Source organism: Mastomys coucha, unplaced genomic scaffold (assembly GCF_008632895.1).
Source record: "Mastomys coucha isolate ucsf_1 unplaced genomic scaffold, UCSF_Mcou_1 pScaffold22, whole genome shotgun sequence".
Taxonomy (NCBI): Eukaryota; Metazoa; Chordata; class Mammalia; order Rodentia; family Muridae; genus Mastomys; species Mastomys coucha.
The window spans coordinates 25,200,881-25,216,122 of record NW_022196905.1 but is presented as its reverse complement, the minus strand read 5'-3'; the positions used below and the strand labels follow the sequence as shown (position 1 = coordinate 25,216,122).

General features: G+C 43.9%; 1 protein-coding gene across 1 annotated transcript in view; it reads left to right on the top strand.

Moving 5' to 3' along the window:
* Ap1b1 (adaptor related protein complex 1 subunit beta 1) overlaps positions 1-15,242 on the top strand; it is a 51,044-nt gene that overhangs the window by 11,310 nt on the left and 24,492 nt on the right. Inside the window, exons 2-3 of the mRNA XM_031339896.1 lie at positions 10,562-10,624; positions 13,467-13,572. Coding sequence (XP_031195756.1) covers positions 10,588-10,624; positions 13,467-13,572 — 143 coding nt within the window. The 5' untranslated portion in view covers positions 10,562-10,587. The remainder of the gene's footprint in view (positions 1-10,561; positions 10,625-13,466; positions 13,573-15,242) is intronic.

Genomic DNA, 15,242 nt, shown 5'->3' with positions numbered 1-15,242 from the left:
GGAACTCACTCTGTAGACCAGGCTGGCCTCAAACTCAGAAATTTGCCTGCCTCTGCCTCCCAAGTGCTAGGATTAAAGGCGTGCACCACCACCACCTAAGAAAGCTCCTTTTCATTCCCTCTCTTTCTTAGCCTTTCCCCTTTCTTTTCATTTTCTGAGACAGGGTCTCACTAGGGAATCTAGACTGACCTGAACTCAGGATCCTTGTTCCTCAGCCTCCTGAGAGCTAGAATTGCAGGTATGAACCTCTGTGTCCATTCCGACCTACTCCTGACTGTCCTTGAGATCCATGTATCCATATAGCAGGTTTCTGAGTAGCTTTTTTCAGGAAGGGATTGAACAGTTAAAGCTCCAACAGAGACATCAGAGGTCAGTTTTCCCTGCCCATTTATCCATCCATTCAGAAGTGGTGCTGGCACCTGAGTCAGACCTTAAATTGTTCTCATCTCTCTGTTTGTTTTGCTGATCAGCTTCCTCATTAACTCACAAGTGCCCTCAGTGTTCAATGCATATACTTGCATGCCTTCCTTAAAGCTTCTCACTGAAGAGATTGCGTGGCCTGAAAGGAAGAAAGTCCTATCGCTGGTCAGTGTCTGGCTTTGTGGACAATGGAACACTTTCCTCCTCAGAGTGTTATGGTTTTCCTTCCTCCTGAAGACTTAATAAATGGAACATGGTGGTATATACCTGTAATCCTATCTGTTAGCTGAGGCAAAGGACCATGAGTTTGAGGCTTGCCTGACCTTCATAATGGAGTCCAATTTCTTAGTTACTTTTCTATTGCTGTGATAAAACACCGTGACCAGAAGCAGCTTGGGGAGGAAAGGTTTTCTTTCCATTTACAACTCTACACCACAGTCCAGTGTAAAGGAAGTTAGGGCAGAAGCTGAAGCAGAAGCCACAGAGGAGTACTGCTTACTGGCTTCTTACTCAGCGTGCTTTCTTCTGCACCCAGGACCACCTGCCCATAGTGAGGTGGACCCTCCACACAGTCATGAATAAGACGTCCTACAGAATTGTCTACAGACAGGCTGGAGAAGCCATTTTCTCAAGCCCAATCTTAGATATGCTTAGGTTTATGTCAAGTTGACAAAAACAAAACAAAACATCAGGTTATCCTGTCTCAAGAATTCAGACAGAGCCTGTGAGGTGGTAAAGGCACGTGCCACCAAGCCCTATGAGACAGAGAAACCCTGTCTCAAAGAAAACAACAACAACAAAAGAAAGATGTCTCCTTTGTTTACAGTGATCCCATCCTGCTTCCTTTTATTTGACACCAGAAGAACATCCATTGGTGGGACACCTTCATTGAGTGGCAAACCAGAGCATTTGAAATGTGGTTATCTGACTGGTTTTATTTATTTATTTATTTATTTATTTATTTATTTATTTATTTATTTTGGTTTTTCAAGACAGGGTTTCTTTGTATAGCCCTGGCTGTCCTTGAACTCACTCTGTAGACCAGGCTGACCTGGAACTCAGAAATCCACCTGCCTCTGCCTCCCAGGTGCTGGGATTAAAGGCGTGCACCACTACCGCCCAGCCTGACTGGTTTTCAAACTCTGCATTGACCTGTGGGCTGCCTGAGCCCAGGTGATCAGGGAGACCAAGGGCTTAGTTGGATGAGTCAGGATCTGCCCCCAGCTTCCTTCTGTCATCCAGGTTCCTCCTTCACCTGTTGTACAGATTGGAAAATGTGAGGCCAGAGTCAGGAGATTTACCTCCAAAGCCACATTAACTCTTTGTACTAAAGCCAGACTCTGGCAGCCATCTTGGCATTGGTTCAGCCTTGCTGTTGATGGTTAACTACAAAGCCTTCTGTTCCTGGTCTGTCTGGTGCTTGTCACAGAGTTTGATTTGTTGCAAGCCCTTCGTTTTATAGCTTCCTTCAGAACCTGCCTTTTCATTCATTGAGCCAGCCAGCATTTGGTGAGCTCCTGGAATGTGCCAGGCACAGTGCCAGGCACTGGGTTGACAGTGTTAAAACAGAACAGATCTCAAAACAGAGGCATGAAGAAGGCTCTGGAGAGGTTGGAATTAGGAGCCAGTCTAATGCCAGGAGGCCTGTGCCCCTCTAACTACAGAGGTACACAGGAGAGTTAAAGCTGAGGCTGCAGACTGAGCATGTTGATGGAACCAGTGTTAGAGATAAATGTACTAACCATAAATCTAAGCTTCTTTATGTTAGAATAGGTGGTATGTACACACAGCACAGAGTTTCCAAGTTATAGCAAAGGATAAAAGAAGAGTCCGTCTCACCCCATTCCTTAGTCACCCAGCCTCCTTTCTGGAAGGAACCACTGATAACTGTTCTGTCCTTTTAAGGATAGTGGATGCACTTGGAAACTTGAAAGATACTTGTGTCTTTGTATAGCGACACTAGCATACTTTATATACTTTACAGTTTGCTTTTCCATTGACTGTCTTTATAGTTATGTCAAAAGCTGGAGAGATGTCTTGGTAGTTAAGGGGACTCAGGTCCCACAGTGTGGTCCCAGACACCTGTAACTCCAGTTCCATGGGATCCTGTGCCCTCCCCTGTCTCTGGCAGACACCAAGCATACACAAGGTGCACATACATACTGTAAGCATGGACATAAGACTTTTTAAAAAGCATGTATAGCTGGAGATAGTGGAGCATTCTTTTAATCCCAGCACTCAGAAAGCAGATGCAGGTGGAATTTACAGTTTTGAAAGCTACTGCCAAACTAAGAGTTGGAGAAGACAATTTAGACTCTTGTTGACACCACATGAGAGTCCTTATATCCTACATTTGTACCAGCATGGAATCTTATCAGACTTTGGGGTCCTTATCAGTCCAGTATCTGCTCAATAGTGGTTGATGGTAATTCCAGTTTCTGTCTCTTCTATTATGACTGGGTATGAATGTCTTATATTTGGTAAACTGCATACCTGGATCTCCATTCTTCTCTTTGTATTGGTGGGTTTTATTTGTTTTGTGACAAGTTCTTGTTATGTAGCCCTAGGCTGGCCTCAAACTCACCATCCGTTTCCCAAGGACTGGCTACCCCATGCGCCACCATTCCTGCCTCAGTATGTTTTGGTCATGCAGGAAAACTGACTGTTTATAATTGGACCTTTAAGGCTAGCTTTTATGCCACACAGGAAAGGCTCCCTACCCCCCAATTTTAAGTTAGTCTACCTTTTCCTCTCCAACATTGGCTCTTATTGTCTTTTTTATTGTTTGTTTGTTTGTTTTTTTCGGACAGGGTTTCTCTGTGTAGCCCTGGCTGTCTGGAACTCCCTCTGTAGACCAGGCTGGCTGGGAAAGGTGTGGGCTACCACCATCTGGCTTCTTCTTACTTTTTTTCTTTTTTAAAAATATAGTGCATTCATAGATGTCAGAGGACAACCTATACAGGTCTGTTCTTTCCCTTTTTGGGGTTCAGGGATGGAACTAAGTTTGTCAAACTTGGTGACAAGTACATCTATCTGATGAGCCGTCTTACTGACCTAAAACAGTTATCTTTTCTTTCCTTTCTTCTTTTTCTCTTTTTTCTTCCTTCCTTCCTTCTTCCCTCCCTTCTTCCCTCCCTTTCTCCCTCTCTTCCCTCCCCCTTTCCCTTCTTCCTTTCTTCCTTTCTTCCTTCCCTCCCTTCTTTCCTTTCTTTCTTTCTTTCTTTTGTTTGTTTTTTTGTTTATGATAGTGTCTTTGTAGCCCTGACCTGAAATTTGCTTTGTAGACCAGCCTCCTAGGCTGGCTTCAAACTCAAGAGATCCTCTTGCTTTTGCCTCCCAAATGCTGGAATTAAAGGTATGTGTCACCACATCCAATTAAGAAATTGTTTTTAGTGTTTGTGTAATTCACAGCAAGTGGTATGCTCAGCTCTTAGATACACAGTGTGCAGGGATATGCATCAGGACACAGATAATCTTCATCACCAGCAGGGAGCTTCCAGCCCTACTGTAGCCAGTGTCCTCTGACCTGGCCACTACCACCATAACATAGAGCTGCTTTTCTACTCTACAGCTTTATCCATATGACATCCCATGATGCCTAAGGAGCTTACATTTATTCTGTTTGGTTGATTGTGTTTTGTTTGATGCTGAAGATCACACCTAGGGTTTCATGAGTGCTCAGTTCATGCTGTACCACTGAGGCACTTCTTTACTTCTCGGCTCCTGTTTACATTTGATCGTGTCACTGGCTTTTCAATCTCATGTGTGAGCTACATAAATCAGCAAGTGGTGATCTCCCCGTTTTAAAATGTGGAAACAAAATAGGGGCCAGCGTAATGGCTCGGGAGATAAGACACTGCTGCCAAGCTTGATAAACACAAGTTCTATCTCTGGGACCCACACAGTGGGAGGAGAGAATCTAATTCTGCAAGTTGTCCTCTGACTTCCACACCCATGTTGGAACGTGGGTATATATCTACACACAGTAAGTGTAACTTAAGAAAAAAAAAAAAGCCGGGCAGTGTGATGTGGTATATGTATCTGTAATCCCATCACTCAGACAGAACACTCCCTGAAAACGCATGGGCTATTGTGCCTGCGATCTACTCCAGGAAATAAAAGATCATGTCTCAAACAAGATGTAAGGCAGGAATTGGTACTTAGTGTGGCCCTTTGACCCCCATACATGTGCTGAGATATGAGTGTGCCTGAACTTCATGCAAACACATACAGTTTTATTTTAAAGTTGTTATTAATAAGAACTGGAGGAATGGCTCAGCACTTAAGGGCACCTGTTGCTCTTGCAGAGGACCTGGGCTCAATTCCTGGCACCCACATGCTCACAACCATCCATAACACCAGTTTCAGGGGATCTGATCTTTTCAGGCATTAGGCACACATGATACACACACATACATAAATGCAGGCAAAACACTTATACACATAAAATAAATAAATCTGAAAAATTTAAAACAAAGTTATTATCAACTAGGCATAGCAGTACACATCTTTAATCCCAGGACTCAGAAAGTAGAGGCAGTCCTACCAGGGCTACATAGTGAGAGTGTCTCTCTGTCTCTGTGTCTCTGTCTGTCTGTCTATCTGTCTCTGTCTCTCTCTCTGTCTCTCTCTGTCTCTGTCTCTCTCTCTCTCTCTCACACACACACACACATACACACACACACACACACACACATACACACCATGTTACTATTAACAATTTTGAGTCTTTGGAGAAAAACTCATTTAAAATTTTCCTCATAGGTTTAAATTTATTTTATTAATTTAAAACAGATAGTTTATATTTCTTGTTTTAAAATCTAAATTTAGGGGGCTGGAGAGATGGCTTAGCAGTTAAGAGCACTGACTGTTCTTCCAAAGGTCCTAAGTTCAATTTCCAGCAACCACATGATGGCTCACAACCATCTGTATTGGGAACAGATTCCCTCTTCTGGTGTGTCTGAAGATAGTGACAGTGTACTCACATACATAAAATAAATAAATAAATCTTTTTTAAAGATTTAAATTTAGATAAGTTATATGAAGACAAAATATTTGAAAAGTATTGAGAACTTTCATAAGCCCTATCCTAACTTTATTTGTGTGTGCACACACATGCCATGGTATGTGTTTGTGTGTGTGTGTGTGTGTGTGTGTGTGTGTGGTCGGTTCTTCCATCTACCTTTCCATGGGTTCTGATGATCAAACTGAGGTTGCCTTTATCCATTGAGCCATCTTGCTGGCCTAGCTAGGAGTACTTCTATGGGGTAGGTTTTTGAGGGGGTGTTTTCTTCCCTTTGACTTAGTTTCCAGTTCTTGACCCCCATCTCTGTAGCCAGTGTGTCAGTGTTCTCAGCAATGGCTGCTTAGTTATTTTGCAGAACTTAAGGGAAACTGCTGCTTTTCAGCTTTTATGTGTTTGGCTTAAGTCTTAAAATGTGAGGTGAGTGCTGGGGAGATGGCCTGACAGGGAAGACAGTTGCTGCCAAGCCTGAAGATCTGACCCACACAACAGCTGATAGGCCCTAGCAATAAATAAATACATACATAATGCTTATTTTTAAGTGAAATTAATAGGATTTGCTGTATTCCCCATATGGCATCAGGAGTCCTGGGATCGATCTCATGCTTGAGGTGGGACAATAGCAGTGGCTCCTGAAGGGCAACCCAGTTATCCCAGGAGTTCCCTACCTCAAGGTATTTCCTAGCTTGTAAATGCTAAGCCCCAAATGTGGCCTCTTTCCACCAGAATGGTTTCTACTGCCAAATTACTGCCTTGTTTGTTTACTGGTTTAACATAAAATCTTGCTGTGTAGTCCAGGCTAGCCTCAAACTCCTGGCAATCCTCCTCCTTCTATTTCCTGAACTAGTATTATGGGTGTGAACTACCACACCCAATTTAAGTACTTCTTTTGAAAATGTTCCCTGCCACTCACAAAGATAGAATCCAAAGCTTTATACTTTTTCTTGCCCGAATTGGCTACTTAAGCCTTTTAATGTGGTTCATGTACTTGATCAGATAGATCATGGGACAGGTTGCAGGCCACAGCTGCCTGGGAGCGGCTTTCCTAGGCTTCTGCAAGTGAAAGTACTTTCAGGGCTGAACTGCTCTTTTCCATTCCTGCAGAGAAAATGCAAGATCTCCTCTGTACTGACCTGGCACTGGTGTGAGGAAGCTCATTAAAGAACAGACACAAGGGAGAGCACCCTACAGGGGATCTTTAAGCTGTGGGTTGCTGGCTTTCACAGTGGAGTGAGGGTGTCTTTATTTTTAGCCTGGGCATTTGGGTAACTTTCCAAATCATTTTCACTTTTCCCTGTATCCCTTTCCTTCTCTCATTTCTGGACACAATCAGCTTCTTTGGAATACAGTCTCTGTATCATCTGTCCCACTAGGCCTTCTGCAGAGGATTCTGCAAAATAGATACTGCAGAAATTAGCATATTAGGGTCAGCTCAAATTTGTGGGTAGTTGTTATGCTATGAAAGAAGATTGTCAAAAGCTCGGCTGCAGAACAATGCTGGTCTGACAGGCTGACACTGAACTTTTGTGCTCAAGTAGTCCTTTCCTCAGCCTTCTAAGGAGCTGGAGTATAGATTATGCCATTTCCTTTTTTTCTATTTATCTATTATCCATCTACCTACCTACCTACCTACCTACCTACCAAGTTACCTACAAAAAAGAGAAGCCTTCCTGTCCTTTTGTTCTCCTGGTCAGCTACATGCAACAACATAATCTATCCCTGGCAGGTTTTGTCCTAGGAGTTAGGGCTTCTCTATGATAATGCTATGCCGACAGAGGAAGGAAAGTCCCTGGTGACCTCCACTGCAGAAGAAAAACTCCAGTAGCCCAAAGTTGGATATCAGAGGTAGGTTTTTTCCCTCCATTTTTTTTTTTTTTTTTTTTTAATTTTTAGAATTTTTTTAGTTTTTTGAGACAGGGTTTCCCTGTCCTGGAACTCACTCTGTAGACCAGGCTGGCCTCAAACTCAGAAATCCGCCTGCCTCTACCTCCCAAGTGCTGGGATTAAAGGTGTGCGCCACCACCGCCTGGCCCATTTTTATTTTTGTTTTTTGTTGTTGTTGGTGGTGGTGGGGTGGGTTTGTTTGTTTGTTTTGATTTTTTTTTTTTCAAGACAGGGTTTCTCTGTATAGCTCTGCCTCCCAAGTGCTGGGATTAAAGGCGTGCACCACCACCGCCCGGCCCATTTTTATTTTTAATAGGTTGTTTGCTTGTTGCTATTAGTAGCAACAAAAAAAATCTTCTTATATACCATGGTACATAGTTCTTATCCTTTCTTGGCCTACCAAATGCTAAGACTATGGATGTGCACCTCCATGCCTAGCCATTTCCTTCCAGATTTAATGCTGGAGGGGCTTAGATATTACATTCTGTGGCTTTCAGGGCTGTAGTCTCCATCATTCTCTTAGGCTTAGCAAGGAACAGGGGCTCTCCTGTTTTGGACCCTTTGGGCAGTTATGCTCTCAATTCTGACTTCTTAAATCATGTATCCCTGTATGATACAGTAAAAAGTTCATTATCTTTTTCACCTCATTATTAGCATTCTGAAAAAAGTGACTATGTACACCTGCAAAGGAACATGTAAGAAAATCACCACTGATAAGAGTGCACAGTGTTACATAACTGAGCTGTCCTCAGTAAACAAGTGTCCCTGGGATCTCCAGTGGCCTTTTTATGTTTCTTTGAAGAACTGTCAATTAAAAGCTGTTCTTATGTAGAACTCTGATGATGGACCATGCCTGCTGCGAGGCAGGCCTGTTTGCCCTCTTCCTCTGGGTTGTTTTCAGCCCTGGCTTATGCTGTGGGGACCAGCAAAGCAGAGGCTACATTGTAGCACTTGGATCTTTTCTGACACAACATATAAGGCTTATATCATTAGATCCAGCATCTCTTCTGCAGTTTCCTGCAGCTCCAGTGTGAAAGAAAGGGCCTTTATTCTTTTTTAACTTTGCAAAAGAAAAGTAGAATTGTGTCTTTTTTCTTTACACTGTTGTTAGTGAATCCTCTGTTTTATTTTATGGCAGTGGCTCTCAACCTTTCTAAGGCCCTTTAATACAGTTCCTCCAGTTGTGTTGACTTCCAACTAAGATTATTTTTGTTGTTACTTCATAATTAATTTTGCTACTGTTATGAATTGTAAATATTTTTGGAGATTTGAGGGGGTTCTCTCACTGAAACAGGAGTTCCCTGATTCCATTAGACTAGCTGACTAATGAGTTCTTGGGATCCACCTACTTCCACTTACAGTCATACATCCCTGCACCTGGCTTTTACATGGGAACTAGAGATTTGAACTCACGTCCTCACTTTATTGAAGGAACCATCTCCCCAGTTTTTAACTTCTCCCCAGACTTTATTGAAAGTCTCAATGAGGCTGTGTAACTGCTAAAGGTCATAGCTTGTAGGTGGCTGAATGGAATCCTAGTTCTCCCTGAGCTTGAGGCGTATGCTCTCTTGAAGGAATTCTTCCCATGTGAGAGGGAGGACAGGCCTCTGACACCACATTTGTATGGCCAGTGCTTTTCCCTGCAGAGCCTTCTTGCCTGTGTCCCTCCCACTTCCCCTTACTCTGTCAGCTGCTGATCAAGAGAGGAGCTGTTGAGTACAGAGTTGAGGTTCAGTAAATGCTTGCTACACGGGTATGGGAGCTTCAGTACTTTCTCTGACCTCCTGACTTCTACAGTGCTTTGCACTATGAGTTCTGTGCTGGGTACTATTTTAAAATAACCTGACCAGACGGATGTGAGAAACGCTGTAGTCACAATGTGCCAAACTCCAGACTTCTAGAGATAATAGTAGATGTTTAGAAACTTGATGGAAGTTGTGGGAAGAAGACCCCCCCTTCTCCTGTTTCTTGAGATTTATTTATTTAGGGGGCTGGAGAAATGGTTCAGCAGATAAAAGTATCAGCTGTTCTTCTGGAGGACCCTAGTTTGATTCTCAGCACTCACATGGTGACTCACAACCATCTGTAATTTCAGTTCCAAGGAACTTGATGTCCTCTTGCCTTCACAGGCACCAGGGACTTCTGTAGTACACTGGTACACACACATACAAATTTTAAATAGTTATGTATTTATTTTATGGGATATAAAATATCCTGAGTGAGTACATGCATGTGCACCATGTGTGTGCAGTGTCCTTGTAGGCAGGAAGAGTGTGTTTGGATCCCCTGTAACTGGAGGTGGTTGTCAGCTGCCATGTGGGTGCTGGGAAGCAAATTTGGGGTCCTCTGCAAGAGCAGCCAGTGCTCTTAACTACTGAATCATCTCTCCAGCCTCCCTCCTTCACTTCTTAAAATTTTCATTTCTCAAGGAAATTTGCATTCCTGAGGTGAGGATGGCCCCTGAGCTTTGGCAAGCTGAGCCCACAGCTGAAGTGGATAGTTAGAGCATTCCAAACCCAATGAACTCTCTGGGAGGCGGGGCTATAACTAACTGGCAAGGGATTTACATTTCTAATCTATGCTTTACTCTATAGTTATCTGTAACTGTCTGCTTACTGATAGCCATGAAATTTTTCCCAGTAGTATGGTCATAGATAATGATACTGAGGGCTGGCGAGATGACTCAGCAGTTAAGAGCACTGACTGCTCTTCCGAAAGTCCTGAGTTCAGATCCCAGCAATCACATGGTAGCTCACAACCACACATAATGAGATCAGACAGCCCCTTCTGGTGTGTCTGAAGACAGCTACAGTGAATTATGCTGGAGTGAGCAGAGACCTGAGCAAGTGGGGATGGAGAGCGTCCACACACATGATGGCTCACGGCCATCTGTATGGTTACAGTATACTCATACACATAAAATAAATAAAATGAACCTTAAAAAAAAAATAGGATAACGATACTGAAAAAGCCAGATGACCTCAGGCTCCTGTTCTGTGGCAGACTCCTAGAAGGAAACGTGTCAAAAGATATGGACATTTAAAACACTGATAGATTCCTTCAGTTACCCTCCAAAAGGAGACCAACCATAATCCAACAGTTCATTTGCCTGGGAAAAGCGATAAACAGCTATCTTCCCCTACTTGTGTATTCTAGATCCCTCTCATCCTCACTGTACATACTCTGACTGAAAATGGAATAGAGCACAGATCCAACCTCTTCTCTGTCTTGCAGAGTCCGGCCACAGATAAAGGACCGAAATGACTGACTCAAAATACTTCACCACAACCAAGAAAGGTACTGTATGCTTCACCACAGACCTATGATACATCCCCCAGATCTTGGGGAGTACGGGGAGGGTGGCATGGGGGTCTGGAGGTACCATGGGAATTGATGATGTTAAGACCTAAGTGAATCCCAGCACCTGGGAGGCAGAGGCAGGCGGATTTCTGAGTTCAAGGCCAGTCTGGTCTACAGAGTGAGTTCCAGGACAACCAGGGGTGTTCCTTTTAGAACCCAGGCAAGAACATTAACACCAGGCATGGGGGGAAGTCTTTGTCTTGCCCCCCATGGCTAAACAGTTAAATATATTCCTTTTCCCTAGAGGAAGTACACAGCCTGTCAGCAGCCCTGCTGTGAGGGAGGCTGGTTCTTATCTCTGGGCATTCATGTTGTAGCAGCTGTTTTACCCTGTTAGTCATTCGACATCCTCATAAGCAGTTCCCAGCAATTCTCATGACTCAGGATTAAGCCAGTTAAGTTGCTGCACTGCAGTTTACTAAGCTGGGTTAATGTCTTTGGACAGTTTATTCCTTTCCTTCTTTTAAAGAAATTGCAGAAGTTGGTGTGCTGGCAAGTTTGCTTTAACCTCTCTGTCCTGCCCTTCCTTATCTCGTCCTTCCTTTCTAGTGCTTGTTAACAAAGGCAAAAGGATCTTAGTTTTCTTTTAAAATGTGTGTGTGTGTATGTGTGTGTGTACATACATATTTGTATGTTGGTATGGGTGTTTTGCCTGTATGTCTTCACTGGATGCCCATGGAAGCTGAAGAGGGTGTTGGATCCTCAGAACAAGAGTCACAGAGTTGTGAGCCACTGTATGGGTACTGGAAGCCCAAGCCAAGTCCTGAAAATGCTTTTAACCACTCAGCTGTCTCTCCAGTCCTTACTTAACCTTGTTGAATCACTGAGTTGGATCCCAAAGTCTGCCTATCAGCAGGCATTTTATTTACTGGTCCAGCTGCTGCTTAATTTGGTAAGACAGCCTTGCCGCATGTGCTGGGTCTCAGCTTTGGAAGGCAAAGGCACAAAGATCAAAGGTTAAAGGCCATGCTTGGATACATAGCAAGTTCAGGCTTAGCTTAACGTGCTTTTGGAAAGCCCTGTTCTGGATCCTCCCTGACAGTGAGAGAGATATTGAGAGACAGTGAATATAAATAGACATTCCTAGATTCAAATCTAAATCTGACATCCTGGATCAATTATTGTTTGTTTTTCTTGTTCAAGGCAGAGTTTCTCTGTATAGCCCTGGCTGTCCTGGAACTCATTCTATACTGCCTTGAACTCACAGAGATCTGCTTGCCCCTGCCTCCCAAATGATGGGATTAAAGGTGTGTGCCACCACTACCAGGCTTCTGGGTCCATATTTTAAGTGAGGGACCATCCAAAGAAGATTGTAATCAAAGATGGAAGAAGGTCTCAACAACTCTGTTGAGACACAGTAGCACCAGTCTGGGGTGTGGTCTTGGGGGTAGAGGAATTGGTTGCCCTGTATGGAAATCCCATAATGGCTGCTTTGGGGGCCTGTTGGAGAAAGACGGCATCTCAGAAGCCTGAGCTTACCTCCCTGGTGGATCCTAGGGCAGATTTGACTGACCTCCATCCCTCAACACACACTTTAAGTAAAGCAGTGACATCTCTGTGGAGGAGTACAGGGTTAAGGCTGTCACTGTTGCTGGGTCCAGGTATCTCCTGCAGGAGGAAGATATGTTCCTTCATAATATAAACCACAGGATCTACAGAGTTTTCCTAGCCCTGTTAAGCAATGTCATTAGTGAGACCCTGCTCAGGCTTTGCTAGATCATCATTTTCAGTCAGTTGTGTTTACTTTCTTTTTGTGATCATGATTTTAAAAAACAAATGAAATCCCCTATTTTCTTTTTTTCTCATTAGGAATCTACTTAGGGCTTTCTCATCCCTTTCCCTACGTAACAGCCCTACTTCACCCCACCCAAAGGGACACAAGAAAAAGAACCTAAGACTAGAATTCTTCACGTGGCTAATTAATATCAGCAGCTGTCCTTGATGCAGAATAGAGTGCCAGGCACTGAGATGGACACATTATAGCTGAGAGTAAGTGAGAGAATTCATTGCCCAGTCCAGAGAGAACAGGCAAGGAAATAGAGTCAGAGAGGCAAACAGGTGTCTATGACAGGGCCAGCTAAGCAAAGGGATTTATTTAGAACATAGGATTTGCAAGGAACAAACCTGGTTTTCAACTTAGCCTATCTCATCTGCTATGGAACAGCTTCCATTGCTCATTTGTAAAATGGGGGAAAGGCAGGTTGTTTTGAATATGAAATGAGAAAGAATACAGAAAAAAATAGTGTGGTGCTGGGCTCAGAGAAAGGCTCAGGAACTGTCTGCCACCTAGCATGTTAGCAAGTCCTGACCATGTCTGTGGCATGGAGGTGGGGGGCAACCACGCATCTGCATTTCTTTTTTCCACTTCATCAAGTTCTTGAGAACAAACTTTGTAACATGCTGCAGCCCTTGTAGAATAGCTGAGTTCCCATCTCCAGGCTGAGGAAGTGAAACCCTGAGCAAGCTGTTTGAGCTCAGGCTTCTGGGAAAACAGGAAAACCCTGCATGTGAGATCAACCAACTCCCCCACTTCATGCTCAACGCAGCATCCCAATTCCATTCAGCCTTTAGGGATCAGGGCAAGTGAGAAGGCTGAGGAGAGCTTGCAGTGCAGTTTTAGGAGTCTAGCTGAGCAGCCCTTCAAGATGCGGGTTCCTGTTTCTTCAGTCCTCTTCTCACCATTCCTGTCTCTTGTCCCACCTAGTTCTTTGGGAAATAGATGCAAGAAATCATCTTACAGCATGGGGATAAAGTGCTCATGCCTGTCTCCTTTCCTTAGGGGAGATCTTCGAGCTGAAGGCAGAGCTTAACAGTGACAAGAAGGAGAAGAAGAAGGAGGCAGTAAAGAAAGTGATTGCGTCAATGACTGTGGGCAAAGATGTCAGGTATGCAGGATCTCGACAACCAGGTGCTGACCGACATGAGGTGTTAGAGCTTGGGTCCACTTTGACTCTTTGGCTCCTTTGACAAACCTCCTTTCCAAACACATGAGAGACAAGCTGAAATGCTAATAATGGCTCAGACAGTGAGTGAGTGAGGCAGACTGGGTTGAAAGGGCAGCAGGCATTCCAGGAGGCGTAGCAGAAAGCCTCTCAGGAGCTCCTGAGGAGTGCTGCCTGAAAGGAAAATGAGCACAGCACAGCTGAGCATTCTGGGTTGTTTTTCTTAAGAATAGGAAATGTGATCTTTTTTTATAAAGATTTATTTATTTATTTATACACTGTAGCTGTCTTCAGACACAGCAGAAGAGGGCGTCAGATCTCATTACAGATGGTTGTGAGCCACCATGTGGTTGCTGGGAATTGAACTCGGGAGCTCTGGAAGAGCAGCCAGTGCTCTTAACCATTGAGCCATTTCTCCAGCCCCCCGGAAATGTGATTTTTGTTGTTTTGTTGTTGTTCTCTGTTCTGACACTTAGCACCTGGTCTAGTCAGTCTTCATGTTGTATATAGTTGTGTTTAACTGTCAAATTGAGAAGTCTCTATGTGATAGATTTCATGTATTTTCATTGGCCCATCTACAGAAAACATTCAGATACATTTTCTTAGGTTCTTACACATCCCATTGGATGCAATGATGTTTCTTCTGCCAAAATAAATGAGAAAAAGAATGAGGAAAATTACTCTGAAATAGTCACATGGCTAATGCAGAACTAGAAATCAAGCCTGGCCCTTCCAGAATCCAGACTCTGTCCTCTGTATGTCACGGAACCATGCACCTACCAGAGGTTCTGGTACTCCCTGGTTGGACCTTACAGAATGTTCACACTGTCCCAGGCTTCCACAGAGATTGCCCACCCACTGCTAACCTTAGGAAGGCCCTCCTGCAGCCAGTTTAGGAGAGTCCCTAGCAGGTACCTCATTAGGTCAGAGTGTAAAAGGATTGGGTGTCTGGAATATGAGGTGCCTCAATGGTAAAGGTGTCTACCACTCAGCCTGGTGACCTGAGTTCAATCCCCAGGACCCACAAGGCTGTCTGCTACTACTTGTCCTCTGACCTCCATATGTGTGCTGTTGCCCACATGCCCTAGTGTGCAGGCACACATACACACACTCAATAAACTCCTTCAGTTAGAATAGTACTGTCACTTCCTAACAGAGCCTGCTCTGCTCATGATGCCTGTGAGAGCCATTCAGGCACTTCACTTCCTCTTCCTTTCTTCATGGTGGTTCTGTTCTTCTGCTGTGCCATCTTTCCAGATGACTTGTCCATTGCAGCTCTGAGGGAACCTGGACTGTTGGGTACCTTCTTCATGGTTCCTTATTCTTGGCACTAAAAGCCCAAGAATTAAGACAGGATGATGGCTCAAATTCCAGAAAACTGATGTTTGCATTTCACATCTCAAGGCCTCTACTCTGGGACCACTATGGTCCCCTGTAGGGAAGAGTACTATCAAGTACAGCCACAGTCATAAATCTGGTTCTTCATGTTGTTTGGGGGTTGGGGTGGGCATGCAGATTGAAAACAGAGCTTCTTTGTGTAGCCCTGGCTGGCCTGGAACTCAAAGATCCACCTGCCTCTGCCCGGTCAATGTTAGATTAATAAAATAACTTAA